A 23,717-nucleotide genomic window follows, 5' to 3' on the forward strand; every position below is an offset into this window, starting at 1 on the left:
TAAAGAAACCCAGATCCCTATCTGAGACCCTATAAAAGTTTCACTCATTAATTTTATTTGTCAGAAACTTAAATCTTTCAGAATGCTCCTATGGCAGCTGAGTCTTGAAATCCAGAGACAACAGACTCTTCAAGAACATCAACTAGATGTGTGCCCTTTGCTCATAAAGTTGATGCCCCTTTCCACCATGAACAGGTTAGGGTGGTCATTGCCTAGACAACCCTGAAGATTGGGAAAGTGATTAAACTAGAGGAAGAGGTAGCTACAGACAAGATGGAATTTAACAAAGGATTATGAATACTGAATCTTTATATAATTTGCTTTTTCTTAGTTGCTAGGGAATTAGAATAATTAGGATAGAATTAAAACGGTGGAACTGTAACCCATAACATCCTTTGATATTTGTTCCTTAGCTAGTTGTTAAATTGTAATTCGAAAGCTATACCTTTTTATATACATGTTAGATTTCAAAATAAGTAAATAACTGAAACTATGGTACTATAACTCATAATAACTAGAAATTTCCTATATATCTATGTGTTAAATCATACTTTGAAAGACATTACCTTTTTCTATAAGTTATAATAAGGAAATAACTGAAACTGTGGAACTGTAACCTATAATATTCTTTGAAATCAGCTATCTAACTACTTATTAAATTGCACTTGGAAAGTTATCACTTTTATGTATATATGCTATATTCTAAAATAAAAAATAAAAAAAAGAAATATTTAGGACTTAAAAAGATGAGTTCACTTTTGGGACATGTCATAGTTATGAAGCTTGAGGAACATACAGATGGAAAAGTTTAGCAAGGAGATAGATAATTCTGAAATGCAGAGGTCTAGAATACAGGTAACAATTTGGGAAGTGGCACCAATAAGTGGCTGTAAAAACCACCCCTACAAGGACTCTTCAACCCCAGTTTCACTTAGGCCTTTATCCTAGGTGCTACATCCTAAACTTACCTTTTTTATACCAATTATCACATAGTTTTAGAGTTTTTTACTTATCTGTCTTTTCCCTTTACCTGATGTTCTTTGGGAGTAGAGGCAGTGTCTTATTTCTGTATCTCTAGCACCTACAACAGTACCCAGTACATAGAAAGATGAAGGAAACAGACAACTGCCAAATTCAGTAAGTGGTACAGAGTAATACTAATTTATCAAGTGCCTGCTATATGCTAGGCATTCTCCTAAGTATTTTACAACCATTATCTCCTTTAATCTTCACCACAATCCTGAGAGGGATTTATTATTATTCCAATTTTACTGATGAAGAAACTGAAGCCAAGACAGAGTAATTAACTTGCTCAAGGTTATATTGTAGTAGGTGGTGAAATCAATATTTAAATCTAGGCAAAAGGACTGGTAATAAAATAGAGAGAAAGGAAAATTCTGCCATTTTGAGGTGTGCCAGGATAATACACAGGAAATCATCAGATGGAGTAGGGGGAAGAGAAAGAAGGTAAAAGATATTCTCAGTAGAGAACAGCACTAAATCATGAGGGTACCCAGATACTTACATTAAAAAACCAAGGTAAAACCAAGATGATCACTTTGAATCCTACAGTTTAATATGTGATAACTCTTATTACTAGGAATCCTTGGTATTTGGGTAAAAGAGCGAATGATCTCCTAGGGTGAGAGGGAATTAATTAAGTAAAGCAGAAGCAGTAAACAAAAAGCAACTATGGATGAATTTTTTTTTCAGCTGAGAAGTCTTAAGGAAAGTCTTTGAAATTCTGAATATTAGGAACTTAACTGGAAGGAACATAGAGATGATTGTTGCAATTACAAAAATTTAACACTGGAATGCATCATTAGCCAAATATATATAAATTTTTTTTTTCTTTTTGTAGTGATGCCATATTTCAGAGCTTGGGTATTACAAACCCTGGGCAATAAACCACTCAAAGATTAACCTACCAGACTGGAAGCAATAGTGACCTCCAGAAGCCAAAGAAACAAGAGTAATTCTCTGTCTGAGCAGCAACCAGGTTGAAATGAGAGAAATTTAGGCTAAGTCTGTAAACCAGGAAGATACTGCATTAATTTTCATCAGAATGGAAACCATCATAATGCCAGGATTAGGGGCCAATGATAAGGTTTATACTTTATCTTACTTCATCATGACATAAAAATATTAATTTATGTTCTTGGGAACAGACCCAAGCAGATGGCCTTTCTGATACCTTCCTTCAGAGTTCTAAATACAAACAAATTTTACTGAACTCTAGACTCTCAAAGCAATCACCAGAAACTGTTTCATATTCAAAAGCTGAAAACCTGAAATCCATTTCACTGCTATATCCATCATATCATAATTCTTGCATCTATCTTAACCCATCCTTCTAAAACAGTAATTTTCTTTTATCACAACTTCCAGTTTCTATAGTTTTCTTTTTCCTCCTGCATTCAATTCAACAAGGAATTATTAAGTCATACTAAGATCAGCTATGTTAGTAAGAAACTATCCTTGTCTTGAAACAGTTTATATATAATCTAGCAGAAGTAACAAAAATGTATATGCCAAAGAGACATAAAAAATAAAATTTTAAAACAATTCCAAGTACAGACAAAAACATGTATAGAGCTCACTTCCAGGAGGTATTTTCTGAGGCCTTAAAGGATAGGCAAAATTTTGAATGGGAGAAGGGTACAGATGGTCCATGGAGGAAGAACTCTGGCTGATACCCAATGGCCTCATGGCTTCAACTGCATACCTCCTCCACTCTCTTCACATCTGCAAGTTCCCTGCCACTCTTCTCAATCTCTGTAGATTATTTTGCTTCAATCTTTCAGAAGACTCAAAGAGGCCTACATGAACTCCATCAAATTTCATCTTTTCCATTTGGAACTTTACCTGTACACTTCTTTTCCCTTGTCTCACAAGATGTACACTTGGTCCCTTCAACTCCTGGCCACTAATTCTTTTTCCTTAATCTTTTTTATTCCAATTTTTTTATGTGTCACGATAATGTCCTCTTTGGCCTTCTCTCCTTCATTATTATATCCTGTCCAGGATCATGTATGGCATTTAATTGTCCTTTTCTCTTCAGTTGCTCTTTTTTTTTTTTTAATTGTGGGACTAGATATACAACATAAACTTTCCCATCTCAACCACGTCCAAACATACAATTCAACGTGATTAATCACATCAACAATGTTGTAATAACCATCCATTACCAGAACTCACCCATCACCTCGAACAGAAAATCATCAACCCCCACATCCTCTTCAACACTTATTATTTTCTGTTTTTTAAATAACAGCCATTTTAGTGGGTGTGAAGCAGTACCTCCTTGTAGTTTTGAATTGCATTTCTCTAACAGCTAGTGATGCTGAACATTTTTGTATGTGTTTCTTGGCCATTTGAATATCTTTTCTGGAAAAATGTCTATTGAAGTTCTTTGCACATTTTTTATTTGGGTAGTTTGCCTTTTGTGGCTGAGTTGTAGGATTCCTTTATATGCAGGCATACCTTTGAGATATTGTGGGTTTGATTCCAGACCACCACAATAAAGTGAATATCTCAATGAAGCGAGTCACACAGTTTTTTTGGTTTCCTAGTGCATATAAGTTATGTTTATACTATACTGTACTCTATTAAGTATGCAATAGCATTACACCCAAAAAAAAAAAAAAGCAACGTACAGAAGAGGGGGCAAGACGGCAGCATAGAAAAGAGTGGAATTTAGTTAGTTCCCTGGAGCAACTAATAAACAACCAGGAACAACTAGTAAATAAATCTGGAATAACGGCTGGGGAACAACCATGACAGTTCACACATCATACACCAACCTGGATTGGGAGGAATGCCTGAGATCACAGTATAAAAACAGTAAGTAGAAACTGTGGAAACGTGCCAGAAGCCCCTGTCCCCCACGGCAGGCTGAGCTGCAAAACCTCACAGTGCTACAAAGCAGCACTCTCTGAGCAAGCTCAGCCCAGCTGCAATTAACAAATGTGGACTGCTGATACAACCTACAAACATAAACAAACCAAGGCTTTTAGTGATGACTGACCTTAAAGAGCCAGAAGACTCCTGTGTCCCGGGAGGGGAAGCACAGTAGAGCAGGTATTACCTCTGGCCAACGGGTGAAACTAGGGGGCTGTGGACAGGCTCTGAAAGGGGGCTTTCTGCCCAATTTTCTCTCTCTCAACCTGAGTGGCTCAGTGGAGAAAGCCTCAGCCATTTTCAGTTCCCAGAGCTCTGACCCAGAAAGGGGTGGAGATAACAGAGACAAAGAAGCTATTCAAATGCAGAAGATAACTCTATGGAGCATCTTCCCTAAGAGGAAGGAGTTGGGGCCCAGATTACCACTGGCCTTTCTTTCAGAACCAGACCCCAGAGCCTGGGGGAAAACAGCCAAAACAAACTAATGGGGCTACAATTCCTTATACCAGTCAGGAGCAACAGGCTGACAGGCACCACCTGCTGGGCACATAAGGAAAAACAGCACCTAGACACCTCTCAGGAAAGTCTACCAATCTCTAAGACACACCCTTAGGGAGACGTGAAACTGAATACAACCCCACTTTGATTTCTGAACCTGTTATAGTCTAGGAAAATCTGATTGGGGTAACCAAGGAAACCAGATGCTTAGACAAGAGAAAACTATAAACTATGAAGATATGGCCCAGTCAAAGGAACAAACTTACACCTCAATCAAGATACAGTTGAGATACTGTTTCACTTTAATGAAACAATCTATTAAAGATTTTCAAAGAAATATGCTAAATCAAATAAAAAACCAAATCAATGAGTACAGGGAAGATATGGCAAAAGAGATGAAGGATATAAAGAAAACACTGGGTGAACATAAGGTGGAAATCGAAAGTCTGAAAAAACTACAGGCAGAATCTATGGAAATGAAAGGCACAACACAAGAGATGAAAAGCACAATGGAGACATATAATAGCAGGTCTAAAGAGGTAGAAGAAAACACTGAGGAACTGGAGAACAAGACACCTGAAATCCTACACACAAAAGGATAGGGAAAAGAATGGAAAAATATGAGCAATGTCTCAGGGAACTGAATGACAACATGAAACACATGAATGTACTTGACATGGGTGTCCCAGAAAGCGAAGAGAAGGGAAAAGGGGTAGAAGCAATAATAGAGGAAATAATCAATGAAAATTTCCCATCTCTTATGAAAGACATAAAATTACACATCCAAGAAGCGCGGAGTACCCCCAAAAAAACAAATTCAAATGGACCTATGGCAAAACACTTAGTAATCAGATTATCAAATGTCAAAGACAAAGAGAATTTTGAAAGCAGTAAGAGAAAAGCAATCCATCCCATACAAAGGAAGCTTGATAAGACTATGTGCGGATTTCTTAACAGAAACCATGTATGCAAGAAGGAAGTGGTGTGATATATTTAAGAGACTGAAAGAAAAACTGCCAACCAAGAATCCTATGTCCGGCAAAGCTATCCTTCAAATATGAGGGAGAGTTTAAAATATTCTCTGACAAACAGACAATGAGAAAGTGTGCAAACAACTACCTGTGCTACAAGAAATACTAAAGGGAGCACTACAGACAGATAGGAAAAGACTGGAGTGAGAGGTTTGGAACACAGTTTTGGGTGATGGTAGCACAGCAATGTAAGTAAACTGAACAAAGATGACTGTGAGTATGGTTGAAAGAGGAAGGTTAGGAGCATGTGGGACACCAGAAGGAAAGAGGAAAGATAAAGACTGGGACTGTATAACTCAGTGAAACCTAGAGTGCTCAACAATTGTGATAAAATGTTCAAATATGTTTTTACATGAGGGAGAACAAATGAATGTCAACCTTGCAAGGTGTTAAAAATAGGGTGGTATTGGGGGGGAAAGTACAATCCATACAAACTAGAGAGTATAGTTAACAGAAACATTGTATTATGCTTCCTTTAATGTAACAAAGGCAATATACCAAAGCTAAATGCCTATAAGAGGAGGACATAGGGAGGGGTACGGGACTCTTGGCATTTGTGATGTTGTCTGACTCTCTTATTCTACTTTAGTTTAATCCTATCCTTCCCTTTGTTGCTTTTTAGCTGTTGTGTTTTTTTTTTTTTTCTTGCTTGCTTTCTTTTTTCTTTTTCCTCTCTACCTTCTTTGACTCTTCCTTCTTCTTTGTGGAAGGAATGGAGATGTCCTTATATAGATAGTGGTAATGGTGGTTAATGCATAAATACATGACTACACAGGGAACCAAAGATAGTTTACTTAGGATGGAATGCATGGTGGGTGAACAAAACCATCTTAAAAAAAAAGGGTTGATGAAGAAACCTTGAGGACACGATATTGAGTGAAATAAGACCGACACATAAGGACAAATATTGCATGGTCTCACTGGTATGAACTAATTATAAAATGTAAACTCAAAGACATGAAATATAAGTTACCAGGATATAGAACCAGGCTAAAGAATGGGGAGCGGTTGCTTATTATGACCAGAATGTTTAACTAGGTTGAACTTCAGTGTTTGGAAATGGACAGAGGTGACGGTAGCACATTATTGTCAGAATAACTAACAGTACTGAATGGTGTGTGGAAAGGGGAGGCTTAGAGTCATGTATGTCACCAGAAGGAAAGATGGAGGTTAAAAGATGGGAATGTATAAAACAGTGAATCTTGTGGTGGACAATGTTCATGATTAACTGTACAAATATCAGAAATCTCTTTCATGAACTAGATCAAATGTATGACACTATAACTAAGTTAATAATAGAGTGGTATATAGGGAAAAAATATATACCTATTGCAAACTATGTACTACAGTTAGTAGTACTTTAATATTCTTTCATCAACAGTAACAAATGTACTATACCAATACTATGAGTCAATAATGGAGGGGAGGGTGTTTAGGGGTATGGGAGAATTTGAGTTTTCTTTTTTTGCCTTTATTTCTTTTCTGGAGTAATGAAAATGTTCTAAAAATTGGAAAAAAACTAATTGTGGTGATGGATGCACAGCTGTATGATGGTACCATGGGCAACTGATTGTGCACTTTGGATCTTTGGATGATTGTATGGTATGTGAACAATTTCAATAAAATAAAATAAAATTTAATTTAATTTAATTTAAAAAAATACTTTATTGCTAGAAAATGCTAACCTTTATATAAGCCTTCAGCAAGTCATAATCTTTTCACTGGTGGAGGGTCTTACTTTGATACTGATGGCTACTGACTGATAAGGATAGTGGTTGCTGAAGGTTGGATGGCTGTAATAATTTCTTAAAATAAGAAAACAATTAAGCTTGCTATATCAATTGACTCTTCCTTTAACAAGATATTCTCTGTAGCCTGGATGCTGTTTGATAGCATTTTACCCACAGCAAAACTTCTTTCACAATTGAAGTAAATTGTTTCAAACCCTGCTTCATTACCTAGATTTATGTAATATTCTAATCCTTTGTTGTCATTTCAACAATGTTCACAGCATCTTCATGAGGAGTAGATTCCATCTCAAGAATCCACTTTCTTTGTTCATCTATTAGAAGCAACTTCTCATCTGTTAAAGTTAATCATGAGATAGCAGCAATAGTCACATCTTCAGGCTCTACTTCCAATTCTATTCTAATTCTTCTTGCTATTTCCATCATATAAGCAGTTACTTCCTCCACTGAAGTTTTGAACCTCTAAAAGTCATCCAATCAACTTCTTCCAAACTCCTGTTAATATTGCTATTTTGACCTCCTCCCATGCATCATGAATGTTCTTAATGGCATCTGGAATGGTGAATCCTTTCCAAAAGATTTTCAATTTACTTTGTCCAGATCCATCAGAATAATCACTATCTATGGCAATGATAGCCTTAAGACACCCTTTCTTTCACTTGAACACTCAAGCCACTGTAGGGTTATTAATTGGCCTAATTTCAATATTGTTGTGTCTCAGGGAATAGGGAAGCCTGAGAAGAGGGAGAAAGATGGGGAATAACTGGTTGGTGGAACAGTCAGAAAAAATACATTTATCAGTTAAGTTTGCCATCTTATATGGCCGTGGTTCACGAACCCCCAAAACAATTATGATAGAAACATCAAAGAGCACAGAGCATCATACAAATATAACAATAATGAGAAAGTTTGAAATCCTGCGAGAATTACCAAAATATGACACGGAGACATGAAGTGAGCATGTCCTGTTGGAAAAATGGTGTCGACAGATTTGTTCAACACAAGATTGCCACAAACCTTCAGTTTTGCCTAATATAAGATCCTGAAAATATTTTCCTGTTTTCTCCTAAGTATTATCTAGTTTTAAGCTCTTAAATTTAGGTCTTTGCTCCATTTTGAGTTGATTTTTGTCTATGATGTGAGATAGGGGTCCACTTTCCTTCTTTTGAATGTAGATATCCAGTTTTCCCAGCACCATTTGAGACTGTTCTTACCATATTGAGTAGACTTACCTTTCTGTCAAAAATCAATTAGCCATAGACTGTGTAACTTGGTGAAATCGAGAGTGTTTAACAATTGTGATAAAAGGTACGAATATGTTCTTTTATGAGGCAGAACAAGCAAATGTCAACCTTGCAAGTGTTAAAAATGGGGAGGCATTGGGGGAGGGATGCAATCAACATAAACTAGAAACTATAAGTAACAGAATCATTGTATTATGCTTCTTTTAATGTAACAAAGGCGATATACCAAGGTAAATGCAGATAAGGGGGGGGATAGGGGAGGCATGTTAGACACTTGACATTGGTGGTGGTGTCTGACTCTTCACTTTGATTTAAGGTTACTTTTCCTTTTGCTACTTCCTAACTGTTATTTTTTTCCTCTTTCTTTTGCCTCTCTACCTTCTTTGATGCTCCCTCCTGCCTTGCAGAAGAAATGTAGATGCCCTTATATAGATAGTGGTGAAGGTGGTGAACACATAAATATGTGACCATACAGACAACCATCAATTGTTTACTTAGGATGGAATGTATGGTGTGTGAACAAAACCATCTTAAAAAAAGAAAAAAATGGGTCGATGACAAAACCTCAAGGGCAATATACTGAGTGGAATAAGCCAGACACATAAGGACAAATATTGCAGGGTCTCACTGATAAGAACTAATTATAATATGTAAACTCATAGACATGAAATATAAGGTACCAAGTATAGGACGAGGCTTAAGAATGGGGAGCGGTTGCTTAGTATGTGCAGAATGTTCAACTAGGATGAACTTAAATGTTTGAAAATGAACAGAGGTGTCAGTAGCAAGATGTGAGAATAACTAACAGTGCCGAATGGTGCATGAATGAGGTGGAAAGGGGAAGCTCAGAGTCATATATGTCACCAGAAGAAAAGCTGGCGGTCAAAAGATGGGAATGTATAAAACTGAATCCTATGGTGGGCAATGTCCATGATTGACTGTACAAATATTAGAAAACTCTTCCATGAACCAGAACAAATGTATGACAATACAACTAGAAGTTAACAATAGAGGGGCATATAGGGAAGAAATATATACCTATTGCCAACTATATACTACAGTTAGTAGTATTTCAACATTCTTTCATAAACAATAACAAACATACTATACCAACACTACGACTCAACAATTGAGGGAGGTTGGTTAGGGACATGGGAGGATTTGAGTTTCCTTTTCTTTTTTTTTTCTTTCTTTTTACATCTTTCACTTTATTTCTTGTCTGGAGTAATGAAAAGGTTCTAAAAATTGAACAAAAATTAAGTGTGGTGATGGATGCACAGCTGTTTGATGGTACCAGGGGCAACTGATTGTACACTTTTGATCTCTGGATAATTCTATGCTATCTGAACAATCCCAATAAAAAGTTAAAAAAATAAATAAATAAATAAATTAGCCATAAACATGTAGGGTTATTTCTGTGTTCTCAGTTCCATTCTACTGGTCTATATGCCTGTTCTTGTGCTGATACCATATTGTTTTGATTATTGTGGCTTTGTAGTAAGTTTTCAAATTGGGAAGTACCTCCAACTCTGTTCTTTCTCAAGATGTTTTTGGCTATTCTAAATTCCTCACCCTTCAATATGAATTTGATGATTAGCTTTCCCATTTTTGCAAATGTGGGAATTTTGTAAATCACTTAGGCAGTATTGACAGCTTCATGACATTAAGTCTTCCAAACTATGAGATATTCTTTCTTTTTATTTAGGTCTTTACTTTCTTTCAATGATGATTTACATCTTAGTTAAATTTAATACTAGATAGTTTATTGTTTCAGTTGTTACTGCTGGTCAGTAATATTTTAAAATTATATTTTGAGTAGAAAGGAACAAATAAACATTTGACTCATGGAGAACTGGAACTTTGTAAATGGTAACTAATTACCATCTAGTCTGAAGCAATATCCACTCACTTCTGTATACAGACTAGCTCAGATGTCTTCAAACTATTGTCACAATAATGAGACACACTCCTATCTCTTACCATAATTAGGTGTCATTTCTGTCTAAGGTGCCCACCAAGGAAATTCACACTTTCCCAACCTGATGAATGTATTTTACTTATCAACATTTACAGCAATACTATGATAATCCCTGCCCTCTCCCAAATGTAAGAGCCAAATGATACAGATCTCTACATATATACTATCCCAGAGTCTACATAATTAGAAATGTTTCTTTTGGAGAACTGAGATCCTGTATATATCAATTTTGCCTCCAGGTTCTCTCATTTCTCAAGTAGTAGTTACAATGCTTGATACCTTTGGCTTACCAGCAGTCCCCTGGTTTGAATGACTGATTCCCACCTTCAGATAAATTTCACTCCTTTACTTTTAACATTGTGCAGTAACGGCTTGTCTTCACATAATGCCACAGGGCTATATTCTCAAATTACCTTCATTTAGTCACCCCTAGAGGTCCTAATGGGTTTCCCAGACACCAGCTGTGACATAATCTGTCTTCCTGGCAGTTAAAACTGCCGAAGTGCTCCCTGGGCCTTTCCTTTTGCTCCAAAGTGCAGGTAGTTTTTTTGTTGTTTGTGTTTGTTTTTGTCTTTTGGCAGGGATTCAGTTGCAACTGGTGCATATATTATGAACATATGCTGTCAAAGGAAAGAATTCTCCAGCAGAGAAGGTATATGAGAAATTAAATGACTGACCACCTTAAAAACTATTGGGAAGTGATCTGGCATGACATACTCAAGAAAAATGGGGCTTGGCTTTTAATACTGCCAGCACACTGGAGAATATAAAGCATCAGAGAACTAACATTACTGAAATGACTAGTTAGGTGTGTTTCAGGTTTCAGCATTTACAGAATGGCAATACTACTATGAAGTGACACAGTAGAATATCATTATACCACTAGCACACAGATCATTAATATTTAGTTTAGCCATACTGAAGCGAAGTCATATCCTCCATGTCACCACCATCTAACAAAACTACATTATAGTTATCTTCATTAGTAGAGACACTGACCTATCCATTTGACCACAGCTGCATAAAAGGGTTCTACATTATTCACTCAAGGAAGTTTGGTCTTGCCTCTAAAGAAAAATCCTCTAGAAAATGTAAATACTTTAAGAAGATGTTTGTTTCTTTAAAGAAGTATTTTATGAAAAACTTCATTTATTTGAAAATTCTTTGATTAAAATGTTTATTCCAAATATTTATATCATCAATATAAAAATCCTCTTTAATGTCATAACTGACCCTTGATCTACTTTAGACTATACAAAATGTCAACAGTGAAGAGTTAATATTTTTTTCTAATCGCTTTTAATACTATACTATATATAGACCCAAAGATAGAGTTGCTAGAAATAACACTGAAACTTTAAACATGTATTTCTCTTGATGCTTTAATATCAATACAGGAAAACATAACTGGACAGGCAGTTTTTCCACAACAGAAAAACATGGCAATTTAATTCTTAACAATTAATTATAGTCATCTGTAAAATATATTATTCCCCAGATTATTATATAAGTAACCCTCTCACCAGCACATTTACACACAGCAATGAAAGCCTGTGTCCAAGGTAACAAAATGACTCAAACAATAATTACGAGTTGGATGCCACTTTGAGAACTTAACTGCATTTGCATATTATAAAAACAGCATTCAACATAAACTTGTAAGTAGAATTTTAGAATCATCTGCAAAGGAACTTAGTATCTCTTTAATTAATAATGTCATTAAAAAAAATTAAGGCCCAATACTATGTGGAAAGAAAAGGTTCAAATGGTGCAGCTGCAGGTGGCTCTCTGGCTCTAGACCTAGATAATTGTCCACTAAAGAGCAATCAGCAAAACTGACCCCCACTCACTTTAGAAACAAAGGAAATTATTAATAAGGACGACGAGAAAACCAATCCTGTGCAAAAGTAAGTTCCTAGGGAATAGGAACTATAAATATTTAATTGTATTTGTACTTTACTATCATGACACTGAGACAGGTGGGTGCTAAATACTGAAGTGTCATACAAAATATCATCTATAGGCCAAATTAAAAAAAAAAAAAAAAAAGGCAGTTTTAAAATTTCCCTTAAGAATGAAAAATAGTGATGAGAGTTCATTAATGGGATTGTAAGTAACAGTGCTGTACTGAAGGCGAACGTGATTGAAAAGGGTTGTTTAAACTCATGTATCTCACAGATAGCACTACAAATATAAAAAAGTTCTTGCATGATTTACTTCAAAGGTATGACACTTGTACAAAGTTAATAGAGTGGTATATGGGAAAAACCAACTATTGCATTCTATGAACTATATTTAATAGGAATACCTTACTAGTACCAAACTAATACTAGGGGTAAATAATTGGAGGGGGAGGAGGGGATAAGAGTTATGGGATGTTTTGGGTTATGATAATTGCCTAAAATTGAGAGTAATGATGACTGTACAACTAAGTGAGGATAATGTGAGACACTGATTGTTTATGTTGGATAGAATATATGCTATGTGAAATTAGGGAACCCCTACTTAATAAGTCAAGCCCTCAATCTTGAGACTTGCTCATATGAAACTCACTTCTGCAAATTGTGAAGCTAAGCCTACCTATATTATGCCTACGAGTCACTTTCAAAGAATCTCTTTTATTGCTCAGATGTGTCCCCTCTGTAAGCCCAACTCTACAAATAAATTCATTGCCTCCTGCCTACATGGAACATGACTCCTAGGGAAGAGCCTGGCCCTGGCACTGTGGGATTGAGAATGCCTTCTGGACCAAAAGGGGGAAAAATGTAACAAAATAAGGTTTCAGTGGCTAAGAGATATCAAATAGAGTCGAGAGGCTGTTCTGGGGGATACTGTTATGCAAGCTTCAGCTAGATATTGCAAATTGCCACAGTATGCCAAGCCCCAACCAACAGTATTCCTGAAAACCCTAAAGAATACCCAGTTCTCTATCTGGACTCTAAAGTTTCATTCATTAGGTTTATTCTTCAGAAACTTAAAACCTCCAGACTGTTCCTATGTGAGATAAGTCCTGAAACTCAGAGGCACCAGCCTCTTCAAGAACATCAACCAGCTGCATCCCCCTTCCCTACAATGTCAACACCCCTTTTCAATATGAACAAGTTAGAGAGGTCACTGCCTAGATATCCGTGAAGACTGAGAACAGTGATCAAATGAGATAGAGTAGTAGCAACAGACAAGAAAGGATTTTAAAAAGATTATGACAACTGAATCATTATATAGCGATTTCTTTTTAGTCTCTAGTGTATTAGAACAGCTTGAAGGAATTAACTGAAATTGTGGAACTGTAACCCATACCACACTTTGAAATTTGCTCTATAACTACTTGTTAAACCGTATTTTGAAAGTTATCACTTTTCTGTATATAAGTTACATTTCACAATTAAAAAAAAATTTTTTTTAAATTTTCCCTTAAATATCTCAGAATTCTCTTTGCTGAAATACCTCGGTAAATAAAATGAGAGATAACACTCTATACCTTTTTCTTGATCAACACAAGATTACAATGTACTATTATTTTACATAATTTTAAAAATTAATTTTATTTAAAATAAGCTTGTAAAAATGTTGTGTATAGAGGGCTGCCCCATTCAAGATGGCAGAGTGAGATATTTCAGGGCTCCGTTCCCCCACAGAACCCTGAACAAGAAGCAAGAACTAACAGAAACTTCTCTCTCAAACCTCTAGAAAATAAAGGACCACAACAGAGTGCTGAATCAAAAACAAAGGCTACTTGAGAATGGCAGGATATCACGGCAACCTACCTGGTGCCTCTCCCACCCCTCACCAGCTTGTCAAGGAGCCAGCCCACACTCCCAGTGTGGATCCCTGGTCTGTTATGAAGGGAGCAGTGTAACTCTTGTGCACATACTGGGAGCATGTATATCTGGCCCAATCTGTCTGGTGGTGGCCTAAGGAACTGGCTATCCCAGAACTTGCCGTATGTGTACAGGGCATCTCACTGAGAACTGTTCTCCTACAGAACACTGGGGGAAAGCAGTCAAGTAGATGTCTAAGGCAAGGCATTTGCTGGCTGTAAGATACACAGTGCAGTGCTCAGGATCCTGAGGAAACTGGCGGAAGAGGGGACATTCATACACATGTAAACTGGGAGGAATTCCCAGGGCCACATGCACATGTCCAAGATAAGACAATGTGCAGAAAGGGTCAGGGAGGACCCTATGCTTTGGCCTTGAGCTAGTCTCTAAAATTATTGTATGGAAAAGCTCTGAAGGAAACCACTCACACAGAACAATCTGCAAAGACTGAGGCAGGTATTTTCTTTTTTTCCTTATGTTTTATTCTTTGTCAGTTCCTGGATTTAAGAAAGCTCTGTCATAACCCCAGCTGGATACCAGCTTAGGGAACAGATGCCTCAAGAGTCAAAATTCCAGTGATAACACATTAAAACGTCAAAACGTCGGGTTTCAAAAGATTACAAAACATACAGAAACAAAAAAACCTAGGAAGTGATGGCCCAGGCAAAGGAAAAGATTAAAGCATTATAAACCACCAGTGAGGGGGACCAGACATGGGACATGCCAGACAAAGACTTTTTAAAAAATGGTATTAAAGAATTAAAGGAAAATACAGACAAAACTAAAGGAAATCAAGAAAATGATGATTACAAGAGGACTATCAATACAGAGATGGAAATTATGAAAAGGAACCAAACAGAGCTGAAGACTACAGTAACTGAAATTAAAAACTCCCTAGAGGGGTTCAATAGCAGATTGGAGCTAGCAGAAGAAAGAATTGGTGAAATTATCGAGTCTGAGGAACCAAAGGAAGAAAGAATGAAGAAAAGTGAATACAGTCTGAGGAACCTGCAGGACACCATCCAGTGTACTGATATATGCACTGTGGGAGTCCCAGAAGAAGAAAGAGAAAAAGGAACAGAGAGAATAGTCTAAGAAATACTGGCTAAAAACTTCCTATATTTAACAAAATACATAAACACACATTTATATATCCAAGACACTGAACAAACACCAAAAAGAATAAAGCCAAATAGGCCCATGCCACACCATATTACAAACAAACGAACGACTACCATAGATGTAGAGAATTCTGAAAGCCTCAAGATACAAAGAAGCAACATGTCACATACAAGGGAGCCTCAATCAGATTAAGAGGCTATTTCTCATTAGAAAACATGGAGACAGAAGGCAAGTAAGGATAATATATATAAAGTACTTAAAGCAAAAAACTGCCAAGCAAGGATTTTATATCTGGCAAAACTGTCTTTCCAAAATGAAGGAGAAGTTGAGATATTCCCAGATAAACAAAAGCTGAGGGATTTCATCACTAGACTGGCCCTATGAAATATGCTAAAGAGAGTTCTGCAGGTTGAAAGGACAATGGAGCTAAGCTGCATGAAGAAATAAAGATCTCAGTAAGGGTAGCAACAGGGGTAAATATAAATAACAGTACTACTGTATTTTTAGTTTGTAACTCTTTTTATTTCCTACAGAATCTAAAAGGCAAATGTATAAAATGTAATGACATTTTGTATAATGTATAAACATAATTTGTGACAAGAACTGCATAAAGATGCAGGGGTATAGGGACATGGCTTGTACATCCTATTGAAGTTAAGTTGGTATCAAAGCAAATGAGACTGTTACAGATTTAGGGTGTGAAATTTAAGCCCCATGGTAACTACAAAGAAATACTGGAGAATATGCAAGCTCACAGAGACAAGGTGCCGGGAGGGGGGACCAGGGGAAATGAGGGAGTTGATGCAAAATGAGTGTAGCGTTTCTGTTTGGAGAGATGGGAAAGTTTTAGTAATGGAGGGTGAATGATTAATCCCACTGAATGGTATGCTTACAAGTGGTTGCAAGGGTGAGAGGAAGGGAGGGACGAAGGAAAAAACTAAAGATACAATGACAAAGGCAATACATGATTCTGGATAGGATCTAACAAGGGAGGAAAGAAGGCTCAAAAGGACATTTATGGGGCCTATGAAAAAACTGGGATATAGACGTAAACTTTATATCAATGTTAAATTTCTTGAACTTGATACCTATACTTAAGCTGATACATAAGTGATTCCCCGTCAGTAGAAAATATACACGTCAGTACTAAGTGTTCAAGGAGCATGATGAATACAACCTACATTCACATGTTCAGAAAGTGGACTGATAAATAGACAGATGGCAGATGGATGGATAGACAGATACATAAATTGATGGATATGGAATGATATGGCAATTGTGGCAAAATGTTATCATTGGTAGACTGGGGTATCTGGAGGGATAAGGTATGTTAGAGTTCTCGCAGTTTGTTATTATTTGTAACTGTCCTGTAAATTTGAAAGCATTTCAAAATAAAAAGTTTAAAACTAAGTAAAAAATTGTTGTGGATAACAAAAACTACATCATATTTTTTTACAGGACTCAAAGTATACAGGCTCAGAAGCTGAGAATACACACACCAATTATAGATGGGAAACTTCTCTTCCTTTCTCTCTACTAAAAGTTTGTCTTCACTTTAAAGCCCATATACATTAATTGGCCCTCCCTCTACCTTCTCTAACAAGTCCAGAATCCCCTTATAAAAATTAATTTATAATCCAATAATATTTTTTTCTGGTTTGATCTTGGGAGTCCTCCAAGTTCGTTCTCAAAAACATAAAAATTACAATATAGCATTATCAGTCAAAGTGGTTTCCCTTGTCACTTTGTTACATTTATCTTACTAACTATTAATGGAAACGATCAATCCTAACTTATCTCCATCTCTCCACTATTAACACCTAGACACAGGATGCTTGGAATGGGCAGGTATACGAGTAGGAATCACAAAACCAAGCAAAATGATGCCTCTCCAGCCCCCAAAAATGTTCCTACCTCAGAGTCACTCAACATTTCTTTCATGTGACTACGGTTTTCCACTTTCCACTCTTACAATTCCAAACATTTTTTTTTTTTTCACCACCCAGCTCCTGCCTTACTCTCTTAAAAGGCATCACTGTCTCCTAAGGAGAAGTGATGAGAATTAAAATTTCTAGCCCTGACAGCTGTGAATATATACATCAGTTTCCACTAAGTTTTATCTTCTTTCCATCCTATCAGAAAAAGTACTGTTCCTTCTGTCTGAAACTAGCTAAAACTTCCTATCTGCTCTACGATCCCTTCTCAAACTCTCAGGAAATTTGCCTCATTAGTTATCCATCCCCTACCCCACATCACATTCTTCTTCCTCTCTGCCGCATTTTTGTCTTCAACATACCTTTGCTAAAGTCTGTAACATCTTAAAAAAAAAAAAAGTAAAAAAGTAAAAACAAAAACGTCTTCAATTTAGCATCCTCTTCTAGCTACTACCATCTTCCACTCTCAGACAAGTTTTTAAAAAGAGTGGCTCTAACTACCACCCTCAATTTCACAATTCTTCTCAATTGCTCTTCTCAAAATATTGCAATTTGATTTGTAATCTTAACACTCTACTAAAATTACTTTTGAGAGGTTTCTCATGTTCCCATAAATGCCAAATCCAGTGGTCACCTCTCAGACTTTTTTTCATTTGACCTCTCTGTAGCAGCTGGCAGCATGAATCACTCTGCTATATGTTAAAATGTTGGCACTCCTAATGGAACCCTGAGTTGTCTTCTCTTTTTACATTCTCTTTTCCATGGCTTCAACCATCATCCATAAGCTGAACATTCTCAAATTCTTTTTGCTAGCCAAACCAGCATGAATTCTAGAGCTGTAATTCAATTATCTATATGTATCTATCTATATACCTCAAACTCAACATTCTGAAACAAATTCCTAATTCTTCCAAATCTGCTCCACATATCCTGGTTAACTGCAGTAACTTCTATCTAGCCAGAATCTGGGAATTATGTAAGATTCCTTGCTAGGTTGATTATTTGCACTGACTTGTTGCAGAAGATTGATAACTCAAAGAACCTCCTTACTTTTCCCCTTGTCAAAATGTAGATAATCATGCCTATCTCCACCTGCTCTACCAACAAGTCAGTCAAATATATGAAACAATGTGCTCAACTGCTAATGTAACACTAAAGAATTTAAAATTCTGTGTAGTTGGAAGAATGGAAAGACCACACTACATCTGTTCCAAACTCAGAGCAATGAGGTCTAGATGATTATTTCTCTCAACTTGTGAAAACTCCCAATATTTGGACACTAAAATTCCCATTGCTCCAGGACTAGCACTGTTTCAGAGCTTAAATTACATTCTTCAGGATTCTGCTAATAACCACAAAGGGCTTAGAATGAAGGTATTTTTACTATAATGATTTTAATCATGTTTCTGTAATGATAACAGGTTGATTTATACAGATACACATAAATATAATTATATGAGTGCCTAGTTACTATGTTCAGAATACACTGTGAGGTACCATGGGAGATACAAAGGGAATATTCAGTTCTGCCTTCAGTAATTTTATTATCTAGTTGGAAGATACTAATGCCACATAAATACCATGACACTAAAGTATATAGAGTACGAGATTCGCTCCTGCTGAGGAGAGGAGCTTCAAGGGCAGCACCATGGTTGCTCAATAGAAGAACCCTGAAGGCTATGTGGGATTTGCAAATCTCCCAAATCAAGTATACAGAAAATCCATGAAGAGAGGGTTTTAATTCACACTTATGGTAGTAGGTGAATCTGGATTGGGAAAGTCAAAACGTTAATCAACTCATTATTCCTCTGAGATTTGTATTCTCCAAAGTATCCAGGTCCTTCCCATAGAATAAAAAAGACTGTACAAGTGGAACAATCCAAAGTTTTAATCAAAGAAGGTGGTGTTCAGTTGCTGCTCACAACAGTTGATACCCTGGGATTTGGAAATGCAGTGGATAATAGTAATTGTTGGCAGCCTGCCATCGACTACATTGATTATAAATTTGAGGACTACCTAAATGCAGAATCTCAAGTGAACAGACAACAAATGCCTAACAACAGGGTGCAGTGCTGTTTATATTTCATTGCTCCTTCAGGACATGGAAGTAAACCATTGGATATTGGGTTTATGAAGTCCTTACATGAAAAAGTGAGTATCATCCCACTTACTGCCAAAGCAGACACACTCACAACAGAGGAATGCCAACAGTTTAAAAAACAAACAATGAAAGAAATCCAAGAACATAAAATTAAAATACATGAATTTCCTGAAACAGATGATGAAGAAGAAAATAAGCTTGTTAAAAAGATGAAGGACCACAGTTTACCTCTTGCTGTGGTGGGTAGTAATATCACCAATGAAGTTAATGGCAAAAGGGTCAGAGGAAGGCAGTATCCTTGGGGTGCTGCTGAAGTTGAAAATGGTGAACACTGTGATTTTACAATTCTAAGAAATATGTTGATAAGAATGCACATGCAAGACTTAAAAGATGTCACCAATAATGTACACTATGAGAACTACAGAAGCAGAAAACTGGCAGCTGTGACTTATAATGGAGTTGATAACAAGAATAAAGGACAACTTACTAAGGGCCCTCTGGCACAGATGGAGGATGTAGCCAAAATGAAGAAGATGGAGATGGAGATGGAGCAGGTATTTGAGATGAAGGTCAAAGAAAAAGTTCAGAAACTGAAGGATTCTGAAGCTGAGCTTCAACAGTGCCACAAACAAATGAAAAAGAATTTGGAAGCACAGCACAAAGAATCAGAGGAAAAATGTCGGCAGTTTGAGGATGAGAAAGCAAACTGGGAAGCTTAACAACGTATATTAGAACAACAGAACTCTTCGAGAACCTTGGAAAAGAACAAGAAGAAAGGGAAGATCTTTTAAACCCTCTGTTGACCACCAGTTACGTATTAGTTGCCAATATGCCAGCTTGGACATCATGGTTTGTTGGATCTGTTTGACCAATTTGCACCAGTTTTATCCATAATGATGGATTTAACAGCATGACAAAACTTATTATTTTGTTGTTGTTGTTTTTGATGGAGATTAAGATGCTTGTAATTGTCTAGGGTTGTTGTATACTTAGAAAGTAACAGCTCTAAGTACCTTACCTACTTTTTTTCCTTTAAAAAAAACAACAACAGATGTCTTCATTTAATGCAATAAAACATTTTACTGTTGTACAATCATTTTCTGGTGGTTTGATTGTTTACAGGATATTCCAAAATAAAAGGATTCTGGAAGGTTTTCATTAAGGATAAATTGCCATAATATGATGCAAACTATGTTTCTCTGTGATACTTGTAACAGAAGTTCCATTCAATGCAGCATATACAATAATGTAATTTAGTCTAACACAGCTGACCCTATTTTTTTGACAATTCCATTGTTTAAAAATACACATAAAAAATCTATATGCTTATATTGCACCTAGAGGTTTTTCATAACAAACTTTTTGTTTGTTTCTTTTGGATTCTTTTAAATATATACTATTCTCATTTAGTGCTCTCTTTAGCCAGAATCTCATTACTGCTTTATTTTTGTAATAACATTTAATTAGATATTTTCCATATATTGGCCCTGCTAAAATAGAGTATAGCATCTTTCATATGGTAGGAAACCAACAAGGAAACTTTCCCTTAACTCCCTTTTTACACTTTATGATAAGTAGCAGGGAGGAAATGCATTTATAGATCATTTCTAGGCAAAACTGTGAAGCTAATGACCAACCTGTTTCTACCTACATGCAGTCTCTTTATTTTACTAGAAATGGGAATCATGGCCTTTTGAAAAGAAAAAAAGTCACCATCTGCATTTAGCTGCATTCATATATTGCATTTCTGTATTTTTTTGTTTGTATTGTAAAAATTCACATAATAAAAGTTGCAATGTATGAAAAATAAAACAAAACAAAAAAAAGTAAGTACAATTAGTGGTATGACACAAAAATTCCCAATTTAAAATAATAGAGCAAACTTTCAGAATTAGAAATAAGGAAAAAAGAAATGGAAAACAAACCACAATCATAACTAATACAAAAGAGAAAGGGTTCATATTCCCAATTTTAACGTTGCTGATAAAATGCCCAAGTTTTATACCTTATTTCAAATAAAATACTGCAAAAAGCAAAACTCTTCCTTGTTAAGAACATACTTAATTACCTTTACTTGGAACTGATTTTTTCACTGAGGCCACATGATCTTCAGAGATTGCAAGACGCCTCAAAACATCAGCCAAAGCTGCCTTCAGCACAGTGATTTCATCTTCTTGTTGTTGAACTCGTAATTCAAGAGCTGAGAGGCGATCTTGAACATCAGAAGTACTTGCAGCAGAAATACTATCATCTATTAAAATAAAGAAAATAAGGAATATTTTTAAAGTAAATGGCTTGAGAAAGAATCTAATGACAAATAAAAAAAGCTATAGCAGATAAAAATTTTTAAAAATGAGAAAAACTCACTTTTACACAAGTAAATTTCTGTAAAAATGGTCATAGCTATTTTAACTAATTTAAAATAATGAAAACTAACATAGCTGATATATAATTAAAATGATGAAAATTTCCCCAAGGTACAAGGTTCCCTATTTTTATACTATAACCTTAATTAAATTAGTTTTCTCACCAAAATGTTCCCTAAATATATCATTTTGTAGACATCTGGGAACTTTTAAAAGAGCAGTCTATTCAAAGCCTCCTTCTTAATTACCACATCATTATCATAATTCTCAATGAAAATAAAAAAGGAGTACAACTCACTTCAGTTTTGCTTAATATATCAGATAAGGAACTCATCAACTTAAACATCATTGATTAGAAAGCACTTTTTAACTCGGCCTTCACTATTACATTCCCCCAAACCCCATGAAAGGCAACATTGCTTTGTAACTAGTAAAAGATTTTGCTGTGCCTTTTCTTCCCTTAATGCTCCAACACCTCTATAAAAAAAGGTATAGTTTCCATAAAGCATGTACCTAATATGTGCCTTAGGTATATTATAAAACATAATGCATCGCCTATTTCTATTTAAATAAAGTTTAGCTACAACATAGCAATTGCAAATTCCTTCCGGAGCTTTACAACTTCAGAGGACGTTATTTGTTGGGTTGATCAGAATCCAAATGTACAGAAAGGTCAACTGCTAAGATTCTAATAATAAGAGTGGTTTGGATCAGAGATCATTTAAACTGGGTCAGTTATTTAGACAAAAATATATTGTGTGCCATTTTTCTCATACTTCGATAAGGTAATGGGTATCTTCTTAAATGAACAATTTAATTCAAATTTTGAGTTTAAAAAAAAACACAAAAACTTAGCATTTAAAAACCAAAACTTTCACCATTACATTATGGAGTAGAAAGAAATATCCACATTAACAAATATGATATATGCCTACAGACCTCTCAGGCAATACTCATGTAATTTAGAGTTATTACATGACCATATTTGAAAAGTACCAGTATGGAGGGAAAAGTTGGGTTTTGTTTACATCCTGTATGAAATCAACTTAAACCTATTTGAAAATCAATTTAAATTTCAAATTCTGGCCCTATACAAGCTTGCTGTGTAATCTTAGGCAAGTTACTTTTCCTCTCCGAGCCTCAATTTTTTCATCTTTAAATAGGGTTGTTATGAGGAAGGTTCCTGAGACATGTATCACATTCAATAAATGTTTAACACATAACAGCAAAATACAATAGGTATAATCTGAGAACTTTGGTCACATTTGTTACCTTAAAGACAGATTTGTTGAACCCTGAGATGCCTATGAAAAGGACTGGTAAGAAAAATGCAGCCTCACCTTAGAATTTTTTTTTAAATACGGTTTTATATTGCGGTATATTCACATACCCTACAATCATCCACAGTGTACCATAAAGTATTCACAATACCAACATATAGTTGTGCATCCATCACCAGAATCAATTTTTGAACATTTTCCTTATTCCAAAAGAAATTTAAAAAAAGTAAAAAAGAACACCTAAAACATTCCATCCCCCATCCCACCCTATTTATCATTTAGTTTTTGTCACAGTTTTTCTACTCATCTGTCCATACACTGGATAAAGGAAGTCTGAGACACCAGGTTTTCACAATCACACATTCACACCATGTAAGCTATGTAGTTTTGCAATCATCTTCAAGAATCAAGGCTACTGTGAAGACCTTGTGGATCACACCCCCTTTATCTAGTGTATGGGTGAGTGGAGGAATGGGGATAAAAACTACAGGACAAATGGGGTGGGATGGGGGGATGATTTGGGTGTTTTTTTTCACTTTTATTTTTTATTCTTGTTCTGGTTCTTTCTGATGTAAGGAAAATGTTCAGAGATAGATTGTGGTGATGAACGCATAACTATGTTATCATACTGTGGACGGTGGATTGTATATCATGGATGATTGTATGGTGTGTGAATGTATTTCAATAAAACTGAATT

General features: G+C 35.9%; 1 protein-coding gene and 1 pseudogene across 5 annotated transcripts in view; one reads left to right on the top strand and one right to left on the bottom strand.

Annotated features, from left to right (window-relative positions):
* Positions 1 to 23,717, bottom strand: part of EML4 (EMAP like 4) — a 216,724-nt gene that overhangs the window by 115,888 nt on the left and 77,119 nt on the right. For all 5 annotated transcript variants that reach the window (XM_037807769.1, XM_037807772.1, XM_037807770.1 and 2 more), the window contains one exon: positions 21,443 to 21,625. In XM_037807769.1, coding sequence (XP_037663697.1) covers positions 21,443 to 21,625 — 183 coding nt within the window. The remainder of the gene's footprint in view (positions 1 to 21,442; positions 21,626 to 23,717) is intronic.
* On the top strand, positions 18,880 to 20,165 carry LOC119512944 (annotated as a pseudogene).

This window comes from Choloepus didactylus, chromosome 17 (genome assembly GCF_015220235.1).
Source record: "Choloepus didactylus isolate mChoDid1 chromosome 17, mChoDid1.pri, whole genome shotgun sequence".
In the NCBI taxonomy this organism is placed as follows: Eukaryota; Metazoa; Chordata; class Mammalia; order Pilosa; family Megalonychidae; genus Choloepus; species Choloepus didactylus.